The 24641-nt window shown below is 36.0% G+C and overlaps 1 protein-coding gene and 1 non-coding gene across 2 annotated transcripts; one reads left to right on the forward strand and one right to left on the reverse strand.

The window, feature by feature from the left end:
- Nucleotides 1-7114: 7114 nt before the first annotated feature.
- LOC120106752 lies at nucleotides 7115-7221 on the reverse strand. Its single transcript, XR_005508800.1, has one exon. It is a non-coding gene; the product is annotated as a small nucleolar RNA R71 (small nucleolar RNA).
- An 11892-nt stretch (nucleotides 7222-19113) lies between these two features.
- On the forward strand, nucleotides 19114-22935 carry LOC120106749 (the record flags this gene model as incomplete). The annotated part of the gene is made up of 3 exons (XM_039119803.1): nucleotides 19114-20501; nucleotides 22041-22178; nucleotides 22791-22935. Coding segments are annotated over exons 1-3 (1641 nt in total), but the record flags the coding sequence as incomplete, so codon positions are not given.
- Nucleotides 22936-24641: the final 1706 nt, after the last annotated feature.

Here is a 24641-nt window from a genome sequence, read left to right on the forward strand (position 1 = left end):
TAGAATAACCTAGGAATATTCCTTCATCAGATTTAGGGTCAAATTTCCCTAGATTATCTTTCCCATTATTATGTACAAAACACCTACATCCAAAAACATGAAAATAGTTAACCTTTGGTTTTCTGTTTTTCCACAGTTCATATGGTGTTTTCTTTATGATGGGTCTTAATAGAACTCTATTTAATATATGGCAAGAAGTATTAATGGCTTCTCCCCAAAAATACTTAGGGAGGTTACTTTCACATAACATCGTTCTAGCCATTTCCTCTAGTGTTCTATTTTTCCTTTCAACAACTCCATTTTGCTGTGGTGTCCTAGGTGCTGAGAAATTATGGGTTATCCCCTTTTTGCTACAAAATTCATCAAATAATTGATTTTCGAATTCGGTACCATGGTCACTTCTAATAGCTATAACTGAGGATTCTCTAGCATTTGTTACTTCCTTGTGGAACTTCTTAAACATAGAAAATGCTTGATCCTTATGCGCTAGAAACATGACCCATGTGTACCTAGAGTAATCATCTACTATAACTAGACCATATTTATTTCCACCTAGGCTTGTTGTTCTAGTAGGACCAAATAAGTCCATATGTAATAATTCTAGAGGCCTAGAGGTAGAGACACATTTTATGGATTTAAAAGAATTCCTAGATTGTTTGCCAAATTGACATGCTTCACAGATTTTGTTCTTTTCAAATTTTAATTTTGGCAAACCTATCACGGAGTCTCTTTTAACTAGTTTAGTTATTGTGTCCATGCTTGCATGACCTAACTTACGGTGCCATAACCAACTAGCATCATTTTCTTTGGTTTCATTTACAACTAGACATTGGTTATGTTTTGCAAGATCTTCTAGGTCTACAACATATACATTTCCACGTCTAATCCCTTTAAAGACCAAACTATTATCATTAGGATTTGTTACAATACATAGTGATGGTTTAAACATAACATCATATCCTTTATCACATAATTGACTAATGCTTAACAAGTTATGTTTAAGACCATCAACATATCTAACATTATCTATAAAAGTAGAAGGGGTGATTTGAACTTTACCAATGCCAATGATGTGACCTTGGTTGTTGTCTCCAAACGTCACAACACCTCCCTTCTTAGCTTCAAGGGTGAAAAATTGGTCTTTATCACCCGTCATGTGCCTTGAGCAGCCACTATCCAAATACCAGCAATTTTTGTTGACCTTGGCTGCAAGACACTCCTACACAAGCAAATCATGTCATCTTAGGTACCCAAGTTTTCTTGGGTCCTTCATGGTTAGTCAAGTTGGTTCCTTTTGGAACCCATACCCTTTTAATTTTTCTTTTAGTTTTCCTTTTCCTATAGTCACATGTATTTGCTTTATGTCCTATATTTCCACAACAGAAACAGGTGATTTTCTTAGTTTTTGTTTCCCCAGCTTTAACAAAGAAATTACTAAGAAGTTTTTGCTTATTCCTTGGTTTGTACCCTAAGCCTGCTTTATTAAATACTGCACGTTGACTATTTAGTATCATGTTTAACTTTTCTGAACTATATGTAAATTTTTCAACTAAGGGTTTGTATTTGTTAAGTTCTTTAGTTAATGTTTGATTTTCTGTTTTTAAATCATTTAGTTCTTTTGTTAGATCCTTGTTTAAGACTTGTTTATGGTTTGAAAGTTCCTTAGTTAGTTTTTCATTATCTTTAGTTAAGGTGTTAGTCTTCTTAATTAAAAGTTGATTGCTTGTCTTAAGTTCTAGATTTTCTTTGGTAAGATTATCTTTATCCTTAATTAATGAATCATGCTTATGAATATAAGTTTGATTAGTTACTTTTAGTTCTCTGTTTTTAACATTTATATTCTTATACTCAATCATTAATTCATTGAACGCATCATAAAGTTCATCAAAAGAAAAATCAGGATGCGTATCGGAAGTTACCTCGTCTTCGTTGGCCATGAAGCAGAAATTGGCCTTTTCTTCTTGTTCCTCGTCAGAAGAGGAGGATGATGAGTCGGAGTCGGATAGTGTAGTGACAAGAGCTTTCTTCTTCTTGTACTTACTCCCCTTCTTCAGTAAGGGGCATTCAGCTCTTATGTGACCCGGCTTCTTGCACTCGTAACATCCAATCCCCTCGTTTTCTCTTTCCTTACCTTTGTCCTTCCGGTAGAAATTTGAGGGCCCTCTCCTTTGATGATAGGACTTCTTGTGGTTGATGAATTTCTTGAATTTGCGCACAAGAAGAGCCTCACCACCATCTTCCTCATCTTCTTCTTCTTCACTGCTGCTGCTGCAAGATAAGTCCTTGTTAGAAGAAGTAGATTTTAAAGCTATTACCTTTTTCTTATGGGAAGACTCTTCCTCGTGTTGTTTCATGGTGAGTTCGTGAGTCATCAGGGATCCAAGGAGCTCCTCAAGTGGAAGCTTGTTCAAGTCTTTAGCTTCTTGGATCGCTGTCACTTTAGCTTCCCACAACCTCGGTAGACATCGAAGGATTTTCCTGACAAGCTCACTGTTAGTATAGTTCTTGCCAAGGCTTTTTAGGCCATTGACAATATCAGTAAACCTAGTGAACATGGATGTGATAGTTTCATTTGAATCCATTTTAAATAGTTCATATTTATGAACCAAGATGTTTATTTTGGATTCCTTGACTTGATTCGTGCCCTCATGGGTCACTTCAAGTCTGTCCCAAATTTCTTTTGCTGAATTACAAGTTGAAATCCTATTGAATTCATTACGGTCTAAGGCACAATAGAAGACATTCATTGCTTTAGAGTTTAATTGTGCCTTCCTCATGTCATGTTCATCCCAATCCGTTTCTAGTTTGGGTACCTTGACACCATCTATATATATGGATGGGATGTATGGGCCATTTACAACAATGGTCCACATCTCATAGTCTTGGGCTTGGATGAATATTTTCATCCTAGCCTTCCAGTATGAGTAGTCGGATCCATTGAAGAAAGGGGGTCTTTGGGTGGACTGACCCTCAATGTGAGAAGATCCAAATGGGGTTGTCATTTTGATCTTTTAACTCTTGAGTGGAAGAGTTTTTGGCTCTGATACCACCTGTTGCCCAGATAGACAACCCAAGAGGGGGGGGGTGAATTGGGTTTTAAAACAATTTGGATAATTTAAAACGTTATGGATGATTAATTAAAAACTATGCCAAGTTATTTAATTAATTACTATGTGCTGTGAGCAATATGAAATGAGAAGAGGAAGAGACAATCAATCACAAACACAAGTTTTATAGTGGTTCGGAGCTATCCCTTGCTCCTACGTCCACTCCCCAAGTTTCTCTTGGGAATACACTATAACCCCCTTGGATTACAGCCGGTTGTTTTGCAAGCTCACAACCAAACTTGTTGTTTTACGAGCTAACAACGAACTCGGTCGGTTTTCCCAGGCTCACCGACTAGAACCAACCCCGATTGTTTTCCCGGGCTCACAATCAAACCCTTTCACACGTTGGTTTTAAAACTGGCTCACCAACTAACCTTTTTCCCTTTGATTCAATCCCCCGATTGAACCAAGTAAATACACGTAGTAGAAAGAAAACAGAAAATAAGCTTCTCAAAAGCAGGTATGAAACAATATATTCAAGGATGAGTTTAGAAGCCCTCAAACGCTTTTAAGCTTAAGTAGAGGAATGGCTTCTTGACTCTGGTCTCCTCTTGGATGAGTGATCGACTTGAATGTAGGAGGAGGAAGCTTTGAATGCTGGGGAGAAGTTGGTGGCGCAGTAAATGCTGATCTCCCCTTTTTCTCGTTGAAGAGCACTTGCAAAGCTTGAAGACTTGAATGCTTGGAGTGGAATGTATGTTCTCTATTTTGCTACAGTCTTCTGTGGCTATTTAAGCCAACCCCCACGGAAACTAGCCGTTACTCCACTTTTTCTGGCCGTTCTGCACACTCTGCGCAGCCTGACAATGTGACCGTTGGTGGGTTGGAGTCGACTCGCGCGATCAGGAGTCGACTCGGCTGTAGCGGGAGTCGACTCAAGCTTTTCAGGAGTCGACTCGGCAACTGTTCCAAGTTTGAATTAAAGTTGCCGTCACGACTGGGAGTCGACTCGTCTTGGCCCGGAGTCGACTCGCCAACTTCTGGCGCTGACCTGGCAATTTTGGAGTCGGCTTTTCCTCTGTAGACCGTGGATACAAATTTGAATTTTGCCCTCTCGAGTCGACTCGACTGTCCTGGGAGTCGACTCGAATCTCAGAGCCCGAACTCCCGATTCTCTGTCTTTTGGCTCATCCAGTCTTGGAGTCGACTCGAACTTCCTTGGAGTCGACTCGGCTCTCAGTTTCCGAAAGTTGGTCTTCTGCCTTTTGACGTGAAGCTTGTCTTGGTGTCGACTCGAGCTGTCTGGGAGTCGACTCGAATCTCAGTGGCAGTAACATGGTTTTCTCTGTTGATGGTCGCACAATCTTGGAGTCGACTCGCGTAATGCGGGAGTCGACTCGAATCTCAGAGTCCATAAAACACTCTCTGACTTTTTCTTTGTGCACCGGTGGGAGTCGACTCGCGTTCCACTGGAGTCGACTCGAATCTCAGAGTCCATAAAATACTCTCTGACTCTTTCTTTGTGTACCGCTGGGAGTCGACTCGCGTTCCACTGGAGTCGACTCGAATCTCAGAGTCCATAAAACACTCTCTGACTTTTTCTTTGTGCACCGCTGGGAGTCGACTCGCGTTCCACTGGAGTCGACTCGAATCTCAGATCTGAAAGACTGCTCTTCTATCCTTCTGTCTGTTTTCAGTCGGAGTCGACTCATACTGATTAGGAGTCGACTCGAGCTCGTGCCAGTGACCTTGATACGCTTGGAGTCGACTCGTGAAACTCGGGAGTCGACTCGAGTCTCAGACATTGGTTCAGCAGACTTCTTAACTTATCCAAAATACTGTAAACCATGTCTAGAAACACTTGAGCAGGATTTTCACTGAAACACTCAATTGAATTCATTAGTAATCACACGATATACTCAAATGCTTTGAGCTCATCAAAATCAAACGGGGTTTTAATCAATCACTCCACAAAAGGGTTTATGTTTATTTTATTTATTCTATACTAATCCCTTTTATAAAATTGCTTGCATCTCATATGGATAGCTAAATATCTTTTAGCTAAGGCTAAGGAAAAGCCTACCATTTTCTTCATGTATTTCATTTAATCATCAATGGGATTTTAATGTTATTGATTTGATTTATGGTGCAGTAAATTTATAGAAATTATTTCAAACTTATATATTTTCTTTGATTTGTTATTTTCCTGGGTATAACAGATGCTTAGAAATCCCTGTAGTTTAAAATAGAATTACTGTAATGCTGCCCATAAAAACTAAATCTATTTTATTATGATTAATAGATGATTTTAGGAAAGCATGATTAAGTGCTAGGCTGAATCCTAATGCCTTAGTTATATTTTTAAATCTGAATATTAGTTAGCCTTAAGTTTTTTTTTTTTGTTTACTGTCAAATCCCTGTGGATTCGATCTCGGACTCATCGAGAATATTACTTTGCTACACCCTATACTTGGGGTATTCTACATTTAATTTTCCTTTTTAAAAGAGCAAGATTAAAAACGTAGCAAGTTTTTGGCGCCGTTGCCGGGGATTTGCAACGTGCGAACGAGAACAAGGCTGAAAATTTCAAATGTTTAATTTCTAGTTCTTCAATTTTTCTTTATCTTTAATACGGCTGAAATTTCAAATCTTTACAGATTCAAGGACGACAAAAAGCGGGACCAGTAACGAGGAAGATCAAGATCAAATTTTTTTTTTTTTTTTGGATTCCCGGAGTGAATGAACTCCGGCCGTGAGTATTTAAATTAATTTTCCTGTTTTGCTCATACTAGTCCTATTTTTCCTATATTAGAATTTTACTCTTGTTTTAAAAAAAATTAAAAAAATTATTATTAATTAAAATAATAAAATAATAAAAATAATAAATAAATAAAAAGAAAAAAATTTAGCTAGTTTGCTTGATCAACTATTCAAATGCAATTTAATGTCATGACATAAAATGTTAAAATCTTCTTGATTGTTGCATATAGTATAAAGCATTTGCATAAAATAATCTAAGGGCTGAACCCATTAACAAGATAAGGTCGGAATTTCATCACTCGTCCTTAGCCCAAAAATCATCCAAGTGCATAAATATCCTAAGCCTAATTAAAATCAACTAGACGTTGGCCCCTAAGGATATTCGAGCTCAATAGGACGAAGACCACCGAAAGTTGCACCAATTTCGCTCTGTTATCTGGTTGATGTCTAGGCAAGCTTTGTCCATTTAAGTGATTAAAGGGAGACAGTTTCTGTTCGAGGAAAGTGGGTTTTAAGTGGGACCTTTGCTACATGCATCGTGACCCCTCCACTTACCTGGGAGCTTACCTGGTCGACTAAGGTTAATAGACCGGATTGGAGGCTTAGGTGTCCTCTTCAACCCAGTTAGGAGCTGTCTAGAATTTTTAGGAAAACCTTAGAAATTGTTGGGTGATGCATGTTTTAATTAAACTTTTGTTTTGCTGTATTAGGGTGTTTGTGTAAAAAAAAAATAATAATAAAATAAAAATAAAAATAAAAATAAAATAAAAAATAATAAAATAAAAAATAATAAAAAAACTTAGTATATGCTGTTGTGGGAGAGAGATAAAACGAATAGATTATTTCGAGTTGAATTAAAAGATAAAAATTTAATTGTTCAAAATTCAAATAATCAAATGGAAGATAATGGTAGTAATCAGGGAGATAATGAATTTCAAGATGACTTACCTATTAGAACGCTTCGTGATTATCTACAACCCACTAGGACCAGTACCCCATCCTGTGTGGTTATTCCTACTGCTGCGGGAGCTTTTGACATGAAACCAGGAATAATCCAATTACTTCCAAAGTTTCACGGACTTGATTCTGAAAGTCCCTATTTGCATATGAAAGAATTTGATGAAGTATGTTCAACACTTCATTTCAATGATGTCACTGAAGAGGTAGTTAAGCTTAAGTTATTTCCTTTTTCTTTAAAGGAAAAAGCTAAGTCATGGTTACACTCCTTAAGGCCTAGGACCATAGCTACCTGGCAAGAAATGACAAGAGAATTTTTAAAGAAATTCTTCCCAACACATAAAACGAACACACTTAGAAGAAATATCATGAACTTTGCACAAAAAGATGGAGAAACATTTTTTCATTGTTGGGAAAGATTTAAGGACCTTCTACTTGCTTGCCCACATCATGGATATGAAATTTGGAGGGTCATTAGTTTCTTTTATGATGGTTTGTCCTCCAATATGAGACAATTTGTAGAAATGATGTGTAATGGTGAATTCATGAGTAAGGAACCAAATGAAGCCTGGGATTATTTTGATCTTTTAGCAGAAAATGCACAAACTTGGGATACAACATGTTGCCCAGTAGATACAACCCAAGAGGGGGGGGTGAATTGGGTCTTTTAAAACTTTTAAGCTACTTCTAGCACTTTTTGATTAATTATGCTAAGTTGTATATATGCGCAGTGAAAGTTGAACTTAGCGACAGTTTGATGTATAGAATGTGACTTGATTGAGTATGCTTGCAACTAAAGAATTCGCGGATAATAGTTAAGCAAGCAATTTATCTAAGTGAGTAAGTGTGTGAGTTAGATAATGACAAAAAGCATTACAAATACAGCAAACATATAGTGGTTCGGTGCACCCCAGCACCTACATCCACTCTCCAAGACTTCTTGGGAATTTCACTATAATCCTACAGATTACAGTCGGTTGTTTTACAAGCTCACAACCCAACTTGTTGTTTTACGAGGTCACAACGAACTCGGTCGGTTTTTCCAGGCTCACCGACTAGAACCACTCCGATTGTTTTCCCGGGATCACAATCAAACCCTTACACGTTGGTTTTACCCTCGGCTCACCAACAAACCTATCACCGTTGGTTTTCCCCTTTGGCTCACCAACAAACCTAACACCGTTGGTTTTCCCTTTGGCTCACCAACAACCCTAACACCGTTGGTTTTCCCTTTGGCTCACCAACAAACCTTAACCCCTTGATTCAATCCCTTGATTGAATCAAGTTACAAGATATTGAAAACAAAGTATAAAGCAAAACAAAGCTTCTTAAGCAAGCAAATATAACAATATAAACAAATAGAGTAAAGAGAAGCCCTCAAACGAGTTTTGAAGATGGAGGAGCTCGGCTTCTTCTTTACTTGACCCTCTTCTGATTTGGCATGAGGTAGAGGATCACTGAGGCAGCACACGGATGGAGAGGAAGTTTTGGGATTCTCTTGGATGCTCTTCTTCTCTCTATTTCACTTTGAATGGCCCTTTTGTGCTTATGGGGGATTTCCCTTGTAATCTCTTTGAGATCTCTTCTCTAAATGTTCTCTCCCACTTCCATGAGTTTTCCCCTAGCTCTCTTCTTGTTTTTATAGCTTCAGATGGCGTGGAAACAAGAATATAGCCGTTAGAGACAAGAAAAAGAGCCGTTGGGCACAGTCTGCATTTTCTGACAATGTTACCGTTGGGATCGGAGTCGACTCGCGCGATCAGGAGTCGGCTCGCCTGTTGCAGGAGTCGGCTCGTGTTTTACCGGAGACGACTCGGCCACTGTTCCAAATTTGAATTAATGTGCTTGCCTCGACTGGGAGTCGACTCGTCTTAACCTGGAGTCGACTCGCCAACTTCTGGAGCTGACTTGGCAATTTCGGAGTCGGCTCATCCACTGAAGTCCGTGGATCTAATTTTGAATTTTGTCCTCTCGAGTCGACTCGACTGTCCTGGGAGTCGACTCGAATCTCAGAGCCCGAACTCCCGATCCTCTGTCTTTTGGCTCGTCCAGTCTTGGAGTCGACTCGAACTTCCTTGGAGTCGACTCGGCTCTCAGTTTGCGAAACACAGCCTTCTGCCATCTTGGTGTAGCGCTGCCTTGGAGTCGACTCGAGCTGTCTGGGAGTCGACTCGAATCTCAGAGGCAGTAACTTGGTTTTCTGTCTGTTGATGGTCGCGGAGTCTCGGAGTCGACTCGTGCAATGCGGGAGTCGACTCGAATCTCAGAGTCCCAAAAATGCTCTCTGACTTTTTCCTTGTGTTCCGCTGAGAGTCGACTCTTGCTTTCTTTGGAGTCGACCTACCAACCATCGGAGTCGACTCGCGTTCCACTGGAGTCGACTCGAATCTCAGACCCGAAAACTGCTCTCTGACTTTTCTGCCTGTGACTCCTAGGAGTCGACTCATACTTCTCCGGAGTCGACTCGAATTCCACTGGAGTCGACTCGAAGACTGTTCTTTTGAATTTTTCTTTTGATTTTACTCCTCCAATTTGAATCCTTTGAACTTTAAACTTGGGCCAATAAATTGTTGCTTTCTTCCAACTTGAGAGCTTTGGAGGCCTTCTTGTGTTCTTCCAACTTGCTATGTTCCTTGCAAAATAAATATCTTTCTCCTTGCAACATAAACATTAGTATCTATACTTCAAGGTTTTGTGATCATCAAAATCAATCTATGAATCAATCTTTGGGTCATCAATCTCCCCCTTTTTGATGATGACAAAACTTGGAGTATATGCAATATAAAAGATATTGATTTCTAGAAGTAATACATAGCTAAGTTGCATGAAGTGGAAAATATATATAATTAAAAACATACTTCATGATAATGCTTTAGATTTAATCAGCTTAACACAATCAACATATTTAAATTTTAAGCTGATTTGTATTTAATTCAAAGTAATAAAGCATTCTGAGTATATAGCATATACTTAGATATTTCTCCCCCTTTTGACAACATCAAAAAGATAGTGAAACATTAAGTACAAAGATCAGAGCAGAACACATCGAGTGTGAATTCAAGAGGTTTTTTAATTTGATACCACAGATAGTTTTCTAATCAAGTGTAGGTGGAATCTTGCTTAGGTTAATTCAAGAAGTACCACAAATGATATTCAAGAAAAAATATGAGTGGAAATCTAACCTCTCTTCACTAAGTATGAAAGCTTGTTCATTTAAGACCTTTTGCCTAATCTATTAAGTATTTTATCAATAGGAGAGCAATTCAATTGATTTTCAGAGTAAAAGATCAAAACTTATATATTTGAAAGACATATCATCCTGTTGGATCATTAATTCTTAATGACTTCAAGGTTCTTTTATGATAATAAGAGCATTGGGGCACAAATACCAAAATATGAATTCATGCAATTTTTGATACATCTTAAAACTCTTTTAAAGACTTTCTTTTATTTCTTTAGAGAATAAGCACAATTTGATATATAAAATAATGAATTGGCACAAAATTGAAGTTCTAAAGAGCAAGCCAATTAGGACTCATTAGTGAAGTTCAAAATAGATTTTCTAAGAGATACTCAAGAAAATTTAATACATTGTTCTCCCCCTGTTTCATTAAATTAGAGGCTCTCAAGATTTGTAATTTGGTTCATGAGTGATGCATAAGATATACTAACCAAATAACACGCCTCAAGGTGTATCATAAAGATTTTCAGATTTAAGTTTCAGATGATACATATTGGAGAGTATTAGGATTACTTTTTATTTAGTATTCTTTCTCTCTCCTTTAGCTATAGATTTATGCAATTAAGTCCAATAAGACCTCTCCTTCTGAAATTTTCTTTCTCCCCCTCAATTGATCATTCCATTTAAGAGTTTAGAATCCTAAGATAATGTTCAACAAAATTGTCAATCTCAAAAATGTATTTTCTATAAGTTTCAGCTTATTTTCATAAGACTCAAGGTTTGAGATAAGACAACCTTTATAGAACTCATCTCAAGGTAATTAAAGCATGTCTTGCAATATAAGGAGGTTCATCAAAATCAATCCATAAAATTCAAAGTATGCATCAAAATAAAGTGTCTTTGGGATAGGAAACTGAATATCTAAAGCTCCCCCTCAAAAGATGCATTGAATTTCAGATTTTAGTGATAAACGTGAATAACACTGAAATTCTGTAATATCAAGAATGTAGAGTAATCTAGTATTATTCCAAAATTTGTAGTAATTACTCTTTCTAATCCTTTACGAACAAGTTATGCTTTCTCATAATCTTAGAGAAAATGTATAGAAGTATTAATCAGAAAATGATTCATTTGAAGCTTAGTTTCTTTCAACCGCATTTACATTTTCTTTCTTTTAGAATCATTTGAGTAAGCTGAAATATTTCTAGCTTTAAGATCATTCACTCTATTGATAGAAGTGTTTAATAATGTAGGAGAGAAAAACATATAGATGATTATTGAAATATATATATTTTTAGAACTCAATTTCTTAATCATAGTTTTTCAGCAATGTATACATGAAGCACAATAAATCTTTTTAATATCAAAATAAAATCATATATTTAGAAATTTTTGTTTGCAATCAAGATCATCGAAAGACACATCATTTGAACCAATATTAGTATACTTTGAAGATAAGAAATGATATGTTTCGGATGCGTATCGGAGCAATCACCAAAGGCATCAAAATTAATTCTGTTTTTCTTAAAGTAAGACTTTATTTAAAAAACACATTTAGTTTAAGCTTTTATACAAAATCAAATTCTGAATTACATAGGATTTTCAATAGAGGCTCTCAAACTCATACTTTGAGATATGTATCTTCCACATTATAGCTCATCTTAAATGATTACGATTGAAAATACATATTTCAAACATATAAGAGCATATTCAGAATCTTTGTATTAAATGTTGAGTTTTGGTACGAATTTGAACATTATATACCAAATTTAGGCAAGTTGAAGGATAGAATAAAATTTATTTTCCCTAAATAGAGATATCCTTCTCTTCTTCTTTATTCAACTTTCAGATTTTAGAGATGATTGCTAACAACAAATCTGAAATTTCTTTTCAATAAAACTAAGCAAAAAATGTTATGTAGTATTTCAAACATTCAATCAAGTTGTCTAAGTATGGGGTACTACAAAAGATATTGAGAACCCATAATTTAAAATATCATGCCACATGCAAGATATAGTGTGTGTTAAGTCATACATTAAAATATTAAGAACAAGCATGTCAAGTATCAAAATCAATTCTTTTCAAATAAACTTTTCCTATTTAAATATAATTTTGCACTGATTTCATCCTTAAAGTGTGTTTCCATGTGACTAAAAATTTGAATTGATTCTTTCTTGTATACTTTCATTTACTTTGTCTTTCATTTTTACTTTCTTATGCTCTATACTCTATTTACTCCCTATCCGGTGGAGTTGGGAAGGGGCACGAGGTACTACCACTAGCCTCCCTCTTGTGCCGTCCCTAATATGCCCTACACCGAATAGTTGGGTCAAATAGTGCCGGGTACTACCACTAGCCTCCCCATTGGCACCATCCCTATGATGAGCAATATAGAAAGGTTAAAATGTTTACTTCAAAACCTCCCTGTTTAAGTGTAATTAATTATGGATTTTATCCCTTCCAAAAGAATGCTCACACAAGTCTCATAAATGTGTCGAATATATTAGGTTTGTTTTGCTTTTCCTTAAGGTTGAAGTGTTTGCCTCTACTTGGATTTTACTTCTCTTGAATAATATCCATTTTCTTTTCTTTATCTCTCTCTCTTTTTGTTATTCTCAAATAATTTTCATGAGAGAGCAGAATAGAGAATTAATCTTACGTATCATATATATGTATATCATGCAAACAACATTTTCATTATGCTCAAGGATTCATAACTTCTCACAAGTTATTTTACATCAACATTTTAAGCATATACTTGTGTATTTCATGGTTATGACATAGGCAAAGATATATTTTAGTTTGGGCAAACCATGAAATAATTTCTAAAAGTATAAGTCAGTCAATACACATATAGACATGATATCAAAAATTAATAATTAAAGAATTTAATCATGCCATAATAAGATTTAAGTTACTGACTTCGCTCAACTAATTTGTGAGAAAGGTATCTAAATTACCTATTCATTATATGTTCTTCAAGCCAAACTCGATTTCTTATGTGTGAACTTTTGGCTGAAGAAGATCCTCTCTCTTGTTTGCATGTGAATGTTTAGTGTATCTTACATGAAGATATCCTTCAAGTTGAAATTTCTCATTTTTCTTTCTTGAAGGAAGGTCATTAGTTTCTTTAAGATACAAAGCATTCATCCAACATATATATTTTTTAACTAGATGACTCAATATAAGATATGATAATAGTTGCATGTTAAGTCACTTTACTCAAGAGATTGCCTAAATATAAGCAAGCACATATCATTTGAACTAAAGAGATAGATTCATTAACCAAGATAGTTCAAGTCAATTTAGTTTAGATTCTATTTGCTTAAGATAATTATCAATAAGATATGTTAACTATATTTTAATCAATTTATCTTAAACATTTGTTTCTATCAAAATTCAGATTATGATTTATTTGTTATCAATAAAATATGATTAATTAAAGTTAGATTGAAGTCTTGCACAAGGTCACATAATGAGCATACAATCTGGTCTACTAGCTTTATGATAAAATAATTATTCTATCATGCTTCAATACAGCTTTAACACAATAGATCTACTTTGCTCATCCTTTTCAAATTCTACAAGATGGGGTCATAGATATACCTTCTTCATGCCAATCTTCTATAAGAGTTTTCTTGTGGACTAACGTTGGTCAATGAAGATCCCCTTTCCTGTTTGTCTTAATTTGGAGTTTGAGAGAAGATGTTAATTCATTCATCATATTTCAAACTCACTTTGCAATATAATTCTTCATTAGTAGAACCAAAAATGATGTCATCAATGCATACTTTGAGCAAATAAGATATCACAAATTCATCTTTTTGATGCATAGATTTATCACTATTACTTTCTATCAAAAAGGTTGCTTAAGCTTTTATATATCATGCTTTTGATGCTAGTTCTAAATCACATATTGCTTTATCATATATGTAATGTGTATTTTTAAATATGGTGGTTATTTTTCATAGATCTCCTTTTTAATGAAGTAACCACATAGGAGTGAATTCTACACATTCATTTGACAGAATATAAAGCTCATGAAGCAAGCACATGATAATGATGATCTTTACTTCTAATCATGCAAGAATCTTTATCAAGATCTATTTCCTCTTTTCTTGATTTAGTCTTTTAGTAGTCATCAATTTTTCTTCATTAAGTGCATATGTAAAAGATTAACCATATAATTTGATTTTAGTATTTTGATAATAAATCATTAGTCTCATAAAGAATAAAATGACTTGATATTTTTGCAACTAAAATCTTTTCATTGAATATTCTATATGCATTGCTTGATGAATGATATCCAAGGATAGACATATCTCTATCAGATTTGGCATTATTTTCATAGGAGCATATCAAGCATAACATGTACGACTGAAAAATATGAAAGATATGCAATGGTTCATTTTTCAGAAGATCAAAAGAAGTTTTCATCAAAGATAGATCTAATAGAAGTCATATGTATGACAAGCAGTGATGATAGCTTTTAAAAATCATTTTAAGTAGATGACTATCATACAACATTGCCTTTTTCAATTCTTCAAAGATTCTATTAATCCTATTTTACCTATAGTGTTCTTGGTGCAGAAAGAATTGTATTCAATATTATTTTCTGTGCACAACTTAACACAAAAATTGGTTTTCAAACCTATGCCGTGATTCATAGTTTGCAAACCTTTATCATTTGATCGCTTTTTGTGAGTTTGTGCCAATGCAGAAAATATTTCAATTTGAGTGCCAAGAACAAGGCTAATGTAAGCTTTTGAAAAATTAGTGTTGGAAACAACATCTCTAGATTTAGAAATTATTTTTGTTTGTTTCCTTAGTTAACATGCATAGTAAAACTTTGACCTTTAAGAGGATAATCTAAGTAAGCCTATGGCAAGGTCTTTTGAGATTAAGTACATACTAGCATGAGCTGATTTCATATGCCAAATATGGTTTCTTTAATCTTGGTATTCATAGTGCATATATTCAAAAGCATACCAAGTACACATTATCATATCTATGATCAATAAATAATAATGCCATAGATAAAAACTCTCAATCAAGCATATAGAGAATTCATAGAGTTATTCTTAATAAGTTGATTAATCATTTAGCACCTTATCCAATAGTGAGTAAAATGAAATGATTTGATTATATTTCCAAACGTATTTTCTATATCACAAAATTGATCACTACTAGCAAATCATGTCAAATACTAAAGCACAAATAATAATGAGATGCAAGAATTACTGATTTCATTATTATTTTTTTGTTAATAACTTTTTAAGTTTCTTTATGTTCCATGGGTACCTTGGTACACCTATGTGTACATCCTCATTTTCTCATTTTGGGTACCCAAGCTTGCTTGAGTCCTTGAGAGTTAGGACATATGGTTCCTTTTGGAACCCATATCTGTTTAATAGTAATAACTTTACCATTTGATTTAATTATACTAGAACGATAGGTAAAGTTGTTATTCCCATTCTTTTCATTTTTGAAATAAGTTATCTTATTTAATGGTTTGCTTGGTAAATTGATAACCTTTTTCTCTAGAGATTTATGGCTAATTGAAGGAGTCAAGCTAAATTTTGATTTATCAAAATCAGCATGTTGGCTTTCAAACATCATTTTTAATCTTTCTGAACTTACAGTGAATTTGTTAATAAAACATCTTAATTGGTTAATTTCTTTACTTAAGTTTTGATTTTCTTTAATTAAGCTATGATTTTTCTGAATCAATTCTTCTGAAAATGACCTTAAGCTTTCATTTTCAGAATTTAGTTTCTTAAGATTTTTATTCTTTACAGATAATTTTCTACATTCACTATACAACTCATGAAAAGCATTTAATAATTCATCATAAGAGAATTCTTCTTGAAAATCATTTGAGGTAAGAGTAGATTCAGATTTTACCTTGTCTTCTTGTGCCATAAAGCACAAGTCAGTTACCTCTTGTAGTTTCTTGGAGCTAATATCATCATTGTTGCTCCTAACCTTTATTTTTTGGCTTGACTCTTTCTTGGTCAAGGCTTTCTTCCTTTTTATCTCTTTCTTCCTTTCTTCTTGCTTCCTCTTTTTCTTTGTCTTTAGGAAGCTGATTTGCCTCGGAGTCGACTCGGACCTTATTGGAGTCGACTCGACTAACTTGGGAGTCGACTCTGAGCTACTTAGAGTCGACTCGACTGAGGGAGATTCATCACCCTTTTCTGCAGTCTCATTGTTAGTATATAATTGAAGCATATGAGAGCTAATCTGAGATTTATCATAAATATTTTCTAAAGTATCCCAGATCTCCTTAGCAGATAAGCATGCAGAAATTTCATTAAACTTTGTTTCTTGAATAGCACAATATAACATGTTCATAGCATTAGCATTTAATTGTGCTAAGTCCTTCTCATTAATATGAGAGAGTGTGTGAAGGTCATTTATTATAATTTTTCATAGATAGTAGTTTTGTGATTGAATGAAAATGCGCATGCGTATTTTCCAATGTGGGTAGTTTATACCATTAAACAGTGGAGGTGTATCAATTGATTGTCCTTCTCCTAGAAAACTATCTATTTGAGTTGTCATGATCTTTGGCTCTAGTTGGTTAAGACTACAAATAATATTTGAGCACCCGCTCTGATACCACTTGTTGCCCAGTAGATACAACCCAAGAGGGGGGGGTGAATTGGGTCTTTTAAAACTTTTAAGCTACTTCTAGCACTTTTTGATTAATTATGCTAAGTTGTATATATGCGCAGTGAAAGTTGAACTTAGCGACAGTTTGATGTATAGAATGTGACTTGATTGAGTATGCTTGCAACTAAAGAATTCGCGGATAATAGTTAAGCAAGCAATTTATCTAAGTGAGTAAGTGTGTGAGTTAGATAATGACAAAAAGCATTACAAACACAGCAAACATATAGTGGTTCGGTGCACCCCAGCACCTACATCCACTCCCCAAGACTTCTTGGGAATTTCACTATAATCCTACAGATTACAGTCGGTTGTTTTACAAGCTCACAACCCAACTTGTTGTTTTACGAGGTCACAACGAACTCGGTCGGTTTTCCCAGGCTCACCGACTAGAACCACTCCGATTGTTTTTTCGGGATCACAATCAAACCCTTACACGTTGGTTTTACCCTCGGCTCACCAACAAACCTATCACCGTTGGTTTTCCCCTTTGGCTCACCAACAAACCTAACACCGTTGGTTTTCCCTTTGGCTCACCAACAACCCTAACACCGTTGATTTTCCCTTTGGCTCACCAACAAACCTTAACCCCTTGATTCAATCCCTTGATTGAATCAAGTTACAAGATATTGAAAACAAAGTATAAAGCAAAACAAAGCTTCTTAAGCAAGCAAATATAACAATATAAACAAATAGAGTAAAGAGAAGCCCTCAAACGAGTTTTGAAGATGGAGGAGCTCGGCTTCTTCTTTACTTGACCCTCTTCTGATTTGGCATGAGGTAGAGGATCACTGAGGCAGCACACGGATGGAGAGGAAGCTTTGGGATTCTCTTGGATGCTCTTCTTCTCTCTATTTCACTTTGAATGGCCCTTTTGTGCTTATGGGGGATTTCCCTTGTAATCTCTTTGAGATCTCTTCTCTAAATGTTCTCTCCCACTTCCATGAGTTTTTCCCTAGCTCTCTTCTTATTTTTATAGCTTCAGATGGCGTGGAAACAAGAATATAGCCGTTAGAGACAAGAAAAAGAGCCGTTGGGCACAGTCTGCATTTCCTGACAATGTTACCGTTGGGATCGGAGTCGACTCGCGCGATCAGGAGTCGGCTCGCCTGTTGCAGGAGTCGGCTCGTGTTTTACCGGAGACGACTCGGCCACTGTTCCAAATTTGAATTAATGTGCTTGCCTCGACTGGGAGTCGACTCGTCTTAACCTGGAGTCGACTCGCCAACTTCTGGAGCTGACTTGGCAATTTCGGAGTCGGCTCATCCACTGAAGTCCGTGGATCTAATTTTGAATTTTGTCCTCTCGAGTCGACTCGACTGTCCTGGGAGTCGACTCGAATCTCAGAGCCCGAACTCCCGATCCTCTGTCTTTTGGCTCGTCCAGTCTTGGAGTCGACTCGAACTTCCTTGGAGTCGACTCGGCTCTCAGTTTGCGAAACATAGCCTTCTGCCATCTTGGTGTAGCGCTGCCTTGGAGTCGACTCGAGCTGTCTGGGAGTCGACTCGAATCTCAGAGGCAGTAACTTGGTTTTCTGTCTGTTGATGGTCGCGGAGTCTCGGAGTCGACTCGTGCAATGCGGGAGTCGACTCGAATCTCAGAGTCCCAAAAATGCTCTCTGACTTTTTTCTTGTGTTCCGCTGAGAGTCGACTCTTGCTTTCTTTGGAGTCGACCTACCAACCATCGGAGTCGACTCGCGTTCCACTAGAGTCGACTCGAATCTCAGACCCGAAAACTGCTCTCTGACTTTTCTGCCTGTGACTCCTAGGAGTCGACTCATACTTCTCCGGAGTCGACTCATACTTCTCCGGAGTCGACTCGAATTCCACTGGAGTCGACTCGAAGACTGTTCTTTTGAATTTTTCTTTTGATTTTACTCCTCCAATTTGAATCCTTTGAACTTTAAACTTGGGCCAATAAATTGTAGCTTTCTTCCAACTTGAGAGCTTTGGAGGCCTTCTTGTGTTCTTCCAACTTGCTATGTTCCTTGCAAAATAAATATCTTTCTCCTTGCAACATAAACATTAGTATCTATACTTCAAGGTTTTGTGATCATCAAAATCAATCTATGAATCAATCTTTGGGTCATCACAACAGATAAAAATGAAAAATCAAAAATAACACCTAATGCAAAAGGAGGAATATATCTTATTAAAGATGATAATGATGTCAATGTAAAAATTGCTAATCTGACTAGGAAGGTTGAAGCCATGGAATTAAGCAAAGCCAATATAGGAAAAGCACAAACTATTGTTGAAAGTATATGTGGAATTTGCGAGAGTAATGCACATGTAACCAAGGATTGTCCTACAATCCCTGCTTTTCAAGAAGTGTTGCATGATCAAGCAAATTTCACCAATACTTATAAAAGACCATTTCCAGAAACATATAATCCTAGTTGGTGAAACCATCCTAACTTTAGCTGAAGACATGGACCCACTGCTAATGAATCTCAAGGAAATTCTGTTCCTACTCTTTATGTGCCACCACATAGGAAATCCCTTGAAGATACTTTGCAAACCTTCATGCAAGGGCAGACTCAAATAAATCAGAATACAATGCAATCACTCCAAGAACTTAAAAATTCTGTAGGTAGAATTGAGGCTCAACTTAATGTTAGGGAAAGAGGGACATTTCCAGCCCAACCTCAATCTAACCCAAAGGGTCAACATGAGGTCCATGAAGCAAGTTCATCCCAACCTAAATTTGAGCAAGTTAAGTCTGTCACAACCCTTCGGAGTGGAAAAATAATTAATAAAGAAATTCCAACAGAAGATGACAAATCTGAAAAATCTATTGAAAAGAATGATGAAGATGATAATGAACAAAATGATCCAATACTGCATCATAAGATAGTTGCTCCATTTTCTCAGCGCTTGCTTGCAGCTAAAAAGGGAATACCTGACCAAGAAATTTTGAATATCTTTAAACAAGTAAAGATTAACATTCCTCTATTAGATGCCATTAAGCAGATTCCATCTTATGCAAAATTTTTAAAAGATCTTTGTACCATAAAGCGAAAGCTTTACGTACAAAAGAAAGCTTTTCTAACTGAACAGGTGAGTGCTATTCTCAAACACAACACCCCACCTAAGTATAAAGATCCTGGTTGTCCTACCATATCTTGCATCATTGGAAACTTTAGGATACAACGAGCCCTTCTTGATTTAGGTGCAAGTGTTAACTTACTGCCGTATTCAGTTTATGAACAGTTAGGACTTGGTGAATTAAAACCCACCAAGGTTACTCTCCAACTTGCCAATCGATCTATAAAGATACCAAGAGGAATAGTCGAGGATGTACTTGTCCAAATTGATAAATTCTATTTTTTAGTCGACTTCATAGTATTAGATACCCAGCCTGTCATGAACTGTACCACTCCAATACCTGTCATTTTAGGCCGCCCATTTCTAGCTACTTCCAATGCTTTGATCAACTGTCGAAATGGAATAATGAAAATGTCATTCGGAAATATGACTATAGATTTTAATATATTTAACATTTGCAAACAACCCGATAATGATAACGAAAATGATGAAATTCATGGAGTTAATCTGATCGACTCCATTGTAGAAGATGCTCTTGTCCCATCTCTTTCTTCTGATCCTTTAGAAACATGCCTAACTTATTTCGGAAATACAGATATCAACCAAAACTTTAGAGAAATCAGTGCTATATTAGACTCAGCTCCTTTGTTGGATACAGATAGGTGGAAATCTCGTTTTGAAGAATTGCCCACACGTAACAATAGTCCTCTACCATCTAGTGTTCAAGCACCTAAACTTGAGCTAAAGCCTTTGCCATCTGAGCTCAAGTATGCATACCTTGGTCAAGAAGAGACTTTTCCTGTGATCATATCATCCCAACTCGAACAAAGTCAAGAACTAAAATTATTGGAAATTCTCAAAGAGCATAAGGGAGCAATAGGGTGGACAATTGCTGATATCAAGGGAATTAGTCCCTCAATTTGCACTCATAGAATCCACTTAGAAGCTGATGCCAAACCTTCTCGTCAACCTCAACGTCGATTAAACCCAAACATGAAGGATGTGGTTAGAGCAGAAGTTCTGAAACTTCTGGATGCGGGTATGATCTAGCCAATTTCAGATAGTAAATGGGTAAGTCCAACCCAAGTGGTTCCAAAAAAATCTGGTGTTACTGTAGTCAAAAATGCCAACAATGAATTAGTTCCAACTAGGGTCCCCACTAGTTGGCGTGTATGCATTGACTATAGGAAGCTTAATTCTGTCACTAGGAAGGATCATTTTCCTCTACCTTTTATTGATCAAATTTTAGAAAGGTTAGCAGGTCATAAATATTATTGCTTCCTAGATGGCTATTCAGGTTACAACCAAATTGCAATTGATCCTGAAGATCAGGAAAAGACCACTTTTACATGTCCTTTTGGCACATTTGCTTACAAGAGAATGCCTTTTGGATTATGTAATGCTCCTGCAACCTTCCAAAGATGCATGCTCAGTATTTTCTCCGACATGGTTGAGCGTTTTTTGGAAGTTTTCATGGATGATTTTTCGGTTTTTGGCTCCTCTTTTGAAAACTGTGTGGACCATTTAAGACTAGTCTTAATTCGGTGTGAGGAGAAGAATCTAATCTTAAACTGGGAAAAGTGCCATTTCATGGTAACTAGGGAAATTGTTCTCGGGCATGTTATTTCATATGAAGGAATTGAAGTAGACAAGGCTAAAATTGACTTAATTACTAACTTACCCAATCCAAAAACTATCAAAGATATACGCTCATTTTTGGGTCATGCAGAATTTTATAGGAGATTCATTAAAGATTTTAGCTCAATATCTAAACCCTTATGTAATCTCCTTCAAAAGGAAACCCAATTTGTGTGGTCTGAAGAATGTCAAAAAGCTTTTGATAAACTTAAAAGCTTGCTGACCTCTGCTCCCATCATGCAACCACCTGACTGGTCACTTCCTTTTGAAATTATGTGAGATGCTAGTGAATATGCAGTTGGGGTAGTTCTAGGGCAAAGAAAAGAAAGAAAGCCTTATGTTATCTACTATGCAAGTAAGACTTTAAATAGTGCACAAAAGAATTACACCACTACAGAAAAGGAACTACTTGCCGTAGTATTTGCACTAGACAAATTTAGGTCTTACTTGATTGGATCCAAAATCATTATCTACACTGACCACGCTGCCCTTAAGTACCTTCTTTCAAAAAAGGATGCTAAGGCGCGTTTGCTTAGGTGGATCCTTCTGCTCCAAGAATTTTTTCTAGAAATAAGAGATAAAAAGGGGGTAGAAAATGTAGTAGCTGATCACTTGTCCCGTCTGACTCTTCCAGATTCCTTAGACAATTCACCCATAAAAGACACTTTTCCTGATGAGCAACTGTTTGAGATCACATCTTCACCCTGGTTTGCAGACATTGCAAATTTTCTAGTCACAGGTGAACTACCAAGTCAATGGAATAAACAAGACAAAAGAAAATTTTTGACTGAAATAAAATTTTTTTTCTGGGATGATCCTTATCTTTTCAAATACTGCCCAGATCAAATTATTAGGAGATGTGTACCTAATGACGAATTTATTAGTGTCATTTCCTTTTGTCATTCTGAAGCTTGCGGTGGTCATTTCTCTGCTAAGAAAACGGCTGCAAAAATTTTACAGTGCGGTTTCTATTGGCCCACCTTGTTTAAAGATTCCCATAACTTTTGCAAAGCTTGCGAGCGTTGTCAAAAGTTAGGTGGAATAACTCGTAGGAATATGATGCCCCTCAACCCAATTTTAATTATCGAAATATTTGATTGTTGGGAAATAGATTTTATGGGCCCATTTCCTCCTTCATTCGGAAATTTGTACATCTTAGTAGCTGTGGATTATGTCTCCAAATGGATTGAGGCAATTCCTTGCAAACATAATGACCACAAAACTGTTCTAAAATTTTTAAAGGAAAACATTCTTTCCAGATTTGGAACGCCTCGAGCCATCATCAGTGATGGGGGTTCACACTTCTGTAATAAGCCTTTTGAGGCTTTAATGTGAAAATATGGGATCACCCATAAAGTCGCCACCCTTTATCATCCACAAACAAGTGGACAAGTTGAAGTATCCAATCGATCAATTAAGAATATTCTGGAAAAAACGGTTAACCCAAATCGCAAAGACTGGTCTTTGCGTTTAACTAATGCACTTTGGGCTTATCGTACTGCTTTTAAAAGTCCGATTGGTATGTCTCCGTACCGTCTTATTTTTGGCAAACCTTGTCACTTGCCTGTGGAATTGGAGCATAGAGCCTACTGGGCTATTAAGAGATTTAATTTTGATATGGATAAGGCTAGTTCACTACGCAAACTTCAACTTAATGAACTAGAGGAAATCAGGAATGAAGCATATGAGAATGTTCGAATTTATAAGAACAAAATGAAAGTCTTTCATGATAGAAATATTATGAGAAAAATATTTGAGCCTTTCCAGAAAGTTCTATTGTATAATTCAAGACTTCATTTATTTTCAGGAAAATTGAGATCTAGGTGGACCGGCCCATTTATAGTTAAAACTGTTTATCCGTATGGAACTGTTGAGATAGAGAATCCAAACACCGGTAATATTTTTAAAGTAAATGGCCAACGTTTGAAGTTATTTTTGGACAACTTTACCCCAGAGGTTGAATCGACCAATCTGGGAGATCCTGTTTATCAGGATTGATCTCTATATCTGCTAGAGATCCTCTGTTTGTACATAATTTTTCTTTCTTTCATATGACAATTGGTGAGCAACAACAGTGTGCAGTCATTCTATCAGGTAAATTCTAACCTTCAGCCTTATTATCCTTCATACAATCATATTTAATGCATTCATGTTGAAACATTGGGGACAATGTTGAATTTAAGTTGGGGGGAGAGATTACTATATTTTTCTATATATCATACCAATTGTCATATATTTCATATATTTCATAAAAAAAATTCTGTTTAAAAATATATATATTTATATATATAAATAAAAAAAATAATACAAAAAAAATATAATAATAATATATAAAAATAATAATAATAATAACAAACATATATTTTGTTGCATCTAATTACCACTATATTTTTTTTCAAAGAAATAAACATGTGCAGCTATTAAGGCAAGGAGCATATTATGACTTATTAGAGACCTATTATTAGATCCCCACACAAGTATTCAATGACAATAGGAAAACCTTAGAGTTCACTTGTGTTACCTATTTGTTTGTTGACCTTATTCACAAGAGAAGTACGAGTGTCCTTGTCTTAAAGTCCATGTTTTGGTTTTCACATAAAGATAGAGTTTGAAATTTCCGGCTAGACCACCTGGGTGCCTTATGTTCTGACCTTGGTTGACCTATAGTCACAATTCAGTCATGTTACATATGTATATATATATATATATAGTAAAAAAAAAAGAAAAAAAAAGAGAGAGAAATAATACTATTTGTCTTCACTGAGTAACTGGGCCTCTTGCCTACAAAGCAGCGACTGTTCGCGTAAAAAGGTGAAAATGACTGAAATAAGTGACTAGTCTGGTCTCGTGGCGTAGTCTGGTTCGAGTAATTAAGTCCGAGGGGTGTTTCACCTAATGCCTTGAGCCAACTGGATCAAGAGTCATTGACCCAAAGCTCGTTACATGGACCTTACTAGAGCCTAATGGAGTTGGACTGTTGTAGTCACTATGTGAAAAAAAATATATAATAAAAAAAATAAAAATAAATTAAACATGAGTAAGTTAGTTAAACTTAAACCAAGTGACGTGTGGATGACTAGTTTGACTCCATTGTTTTAGAACTCTGTATACCTGGGATGTCTAGTTGGGATTGATAGCTTCATTTTTATATGCGAACCATTCTGGATAAAAAACATGTGATATTCAGAAAATTTAGTAGATCGGGAGCTAACAAATGGTAGTTAACACTTGTGAATTTGAGTAGTGCACCTAGAACTCAAAGGGTACCCAATTGTGGTGGAGGTATAGGTATTCTGAGACGTCACATTTACATTTGCCTTAAGAGTTGCTATGTTTTA

Source organism: Phoenix dactylifera, unplaced genomic scaffold (assembly GCF_009389715.1).
Source record: "Phoenix dactylifera cultivar Barhee BC4 unplaced genomic scaffold, palm_55x_up_171113_PBpolish2nd_filt_p 000618F, whole genome shotgun sequence".
Classification (NCBI taxonomy): domain Eukaryota; kingdom Viridiplantae; phylum Streptophyta; class Magnoliopsida; order Arecales; family Arecaceae; genus Phoenix; species Phoenix dactylifera.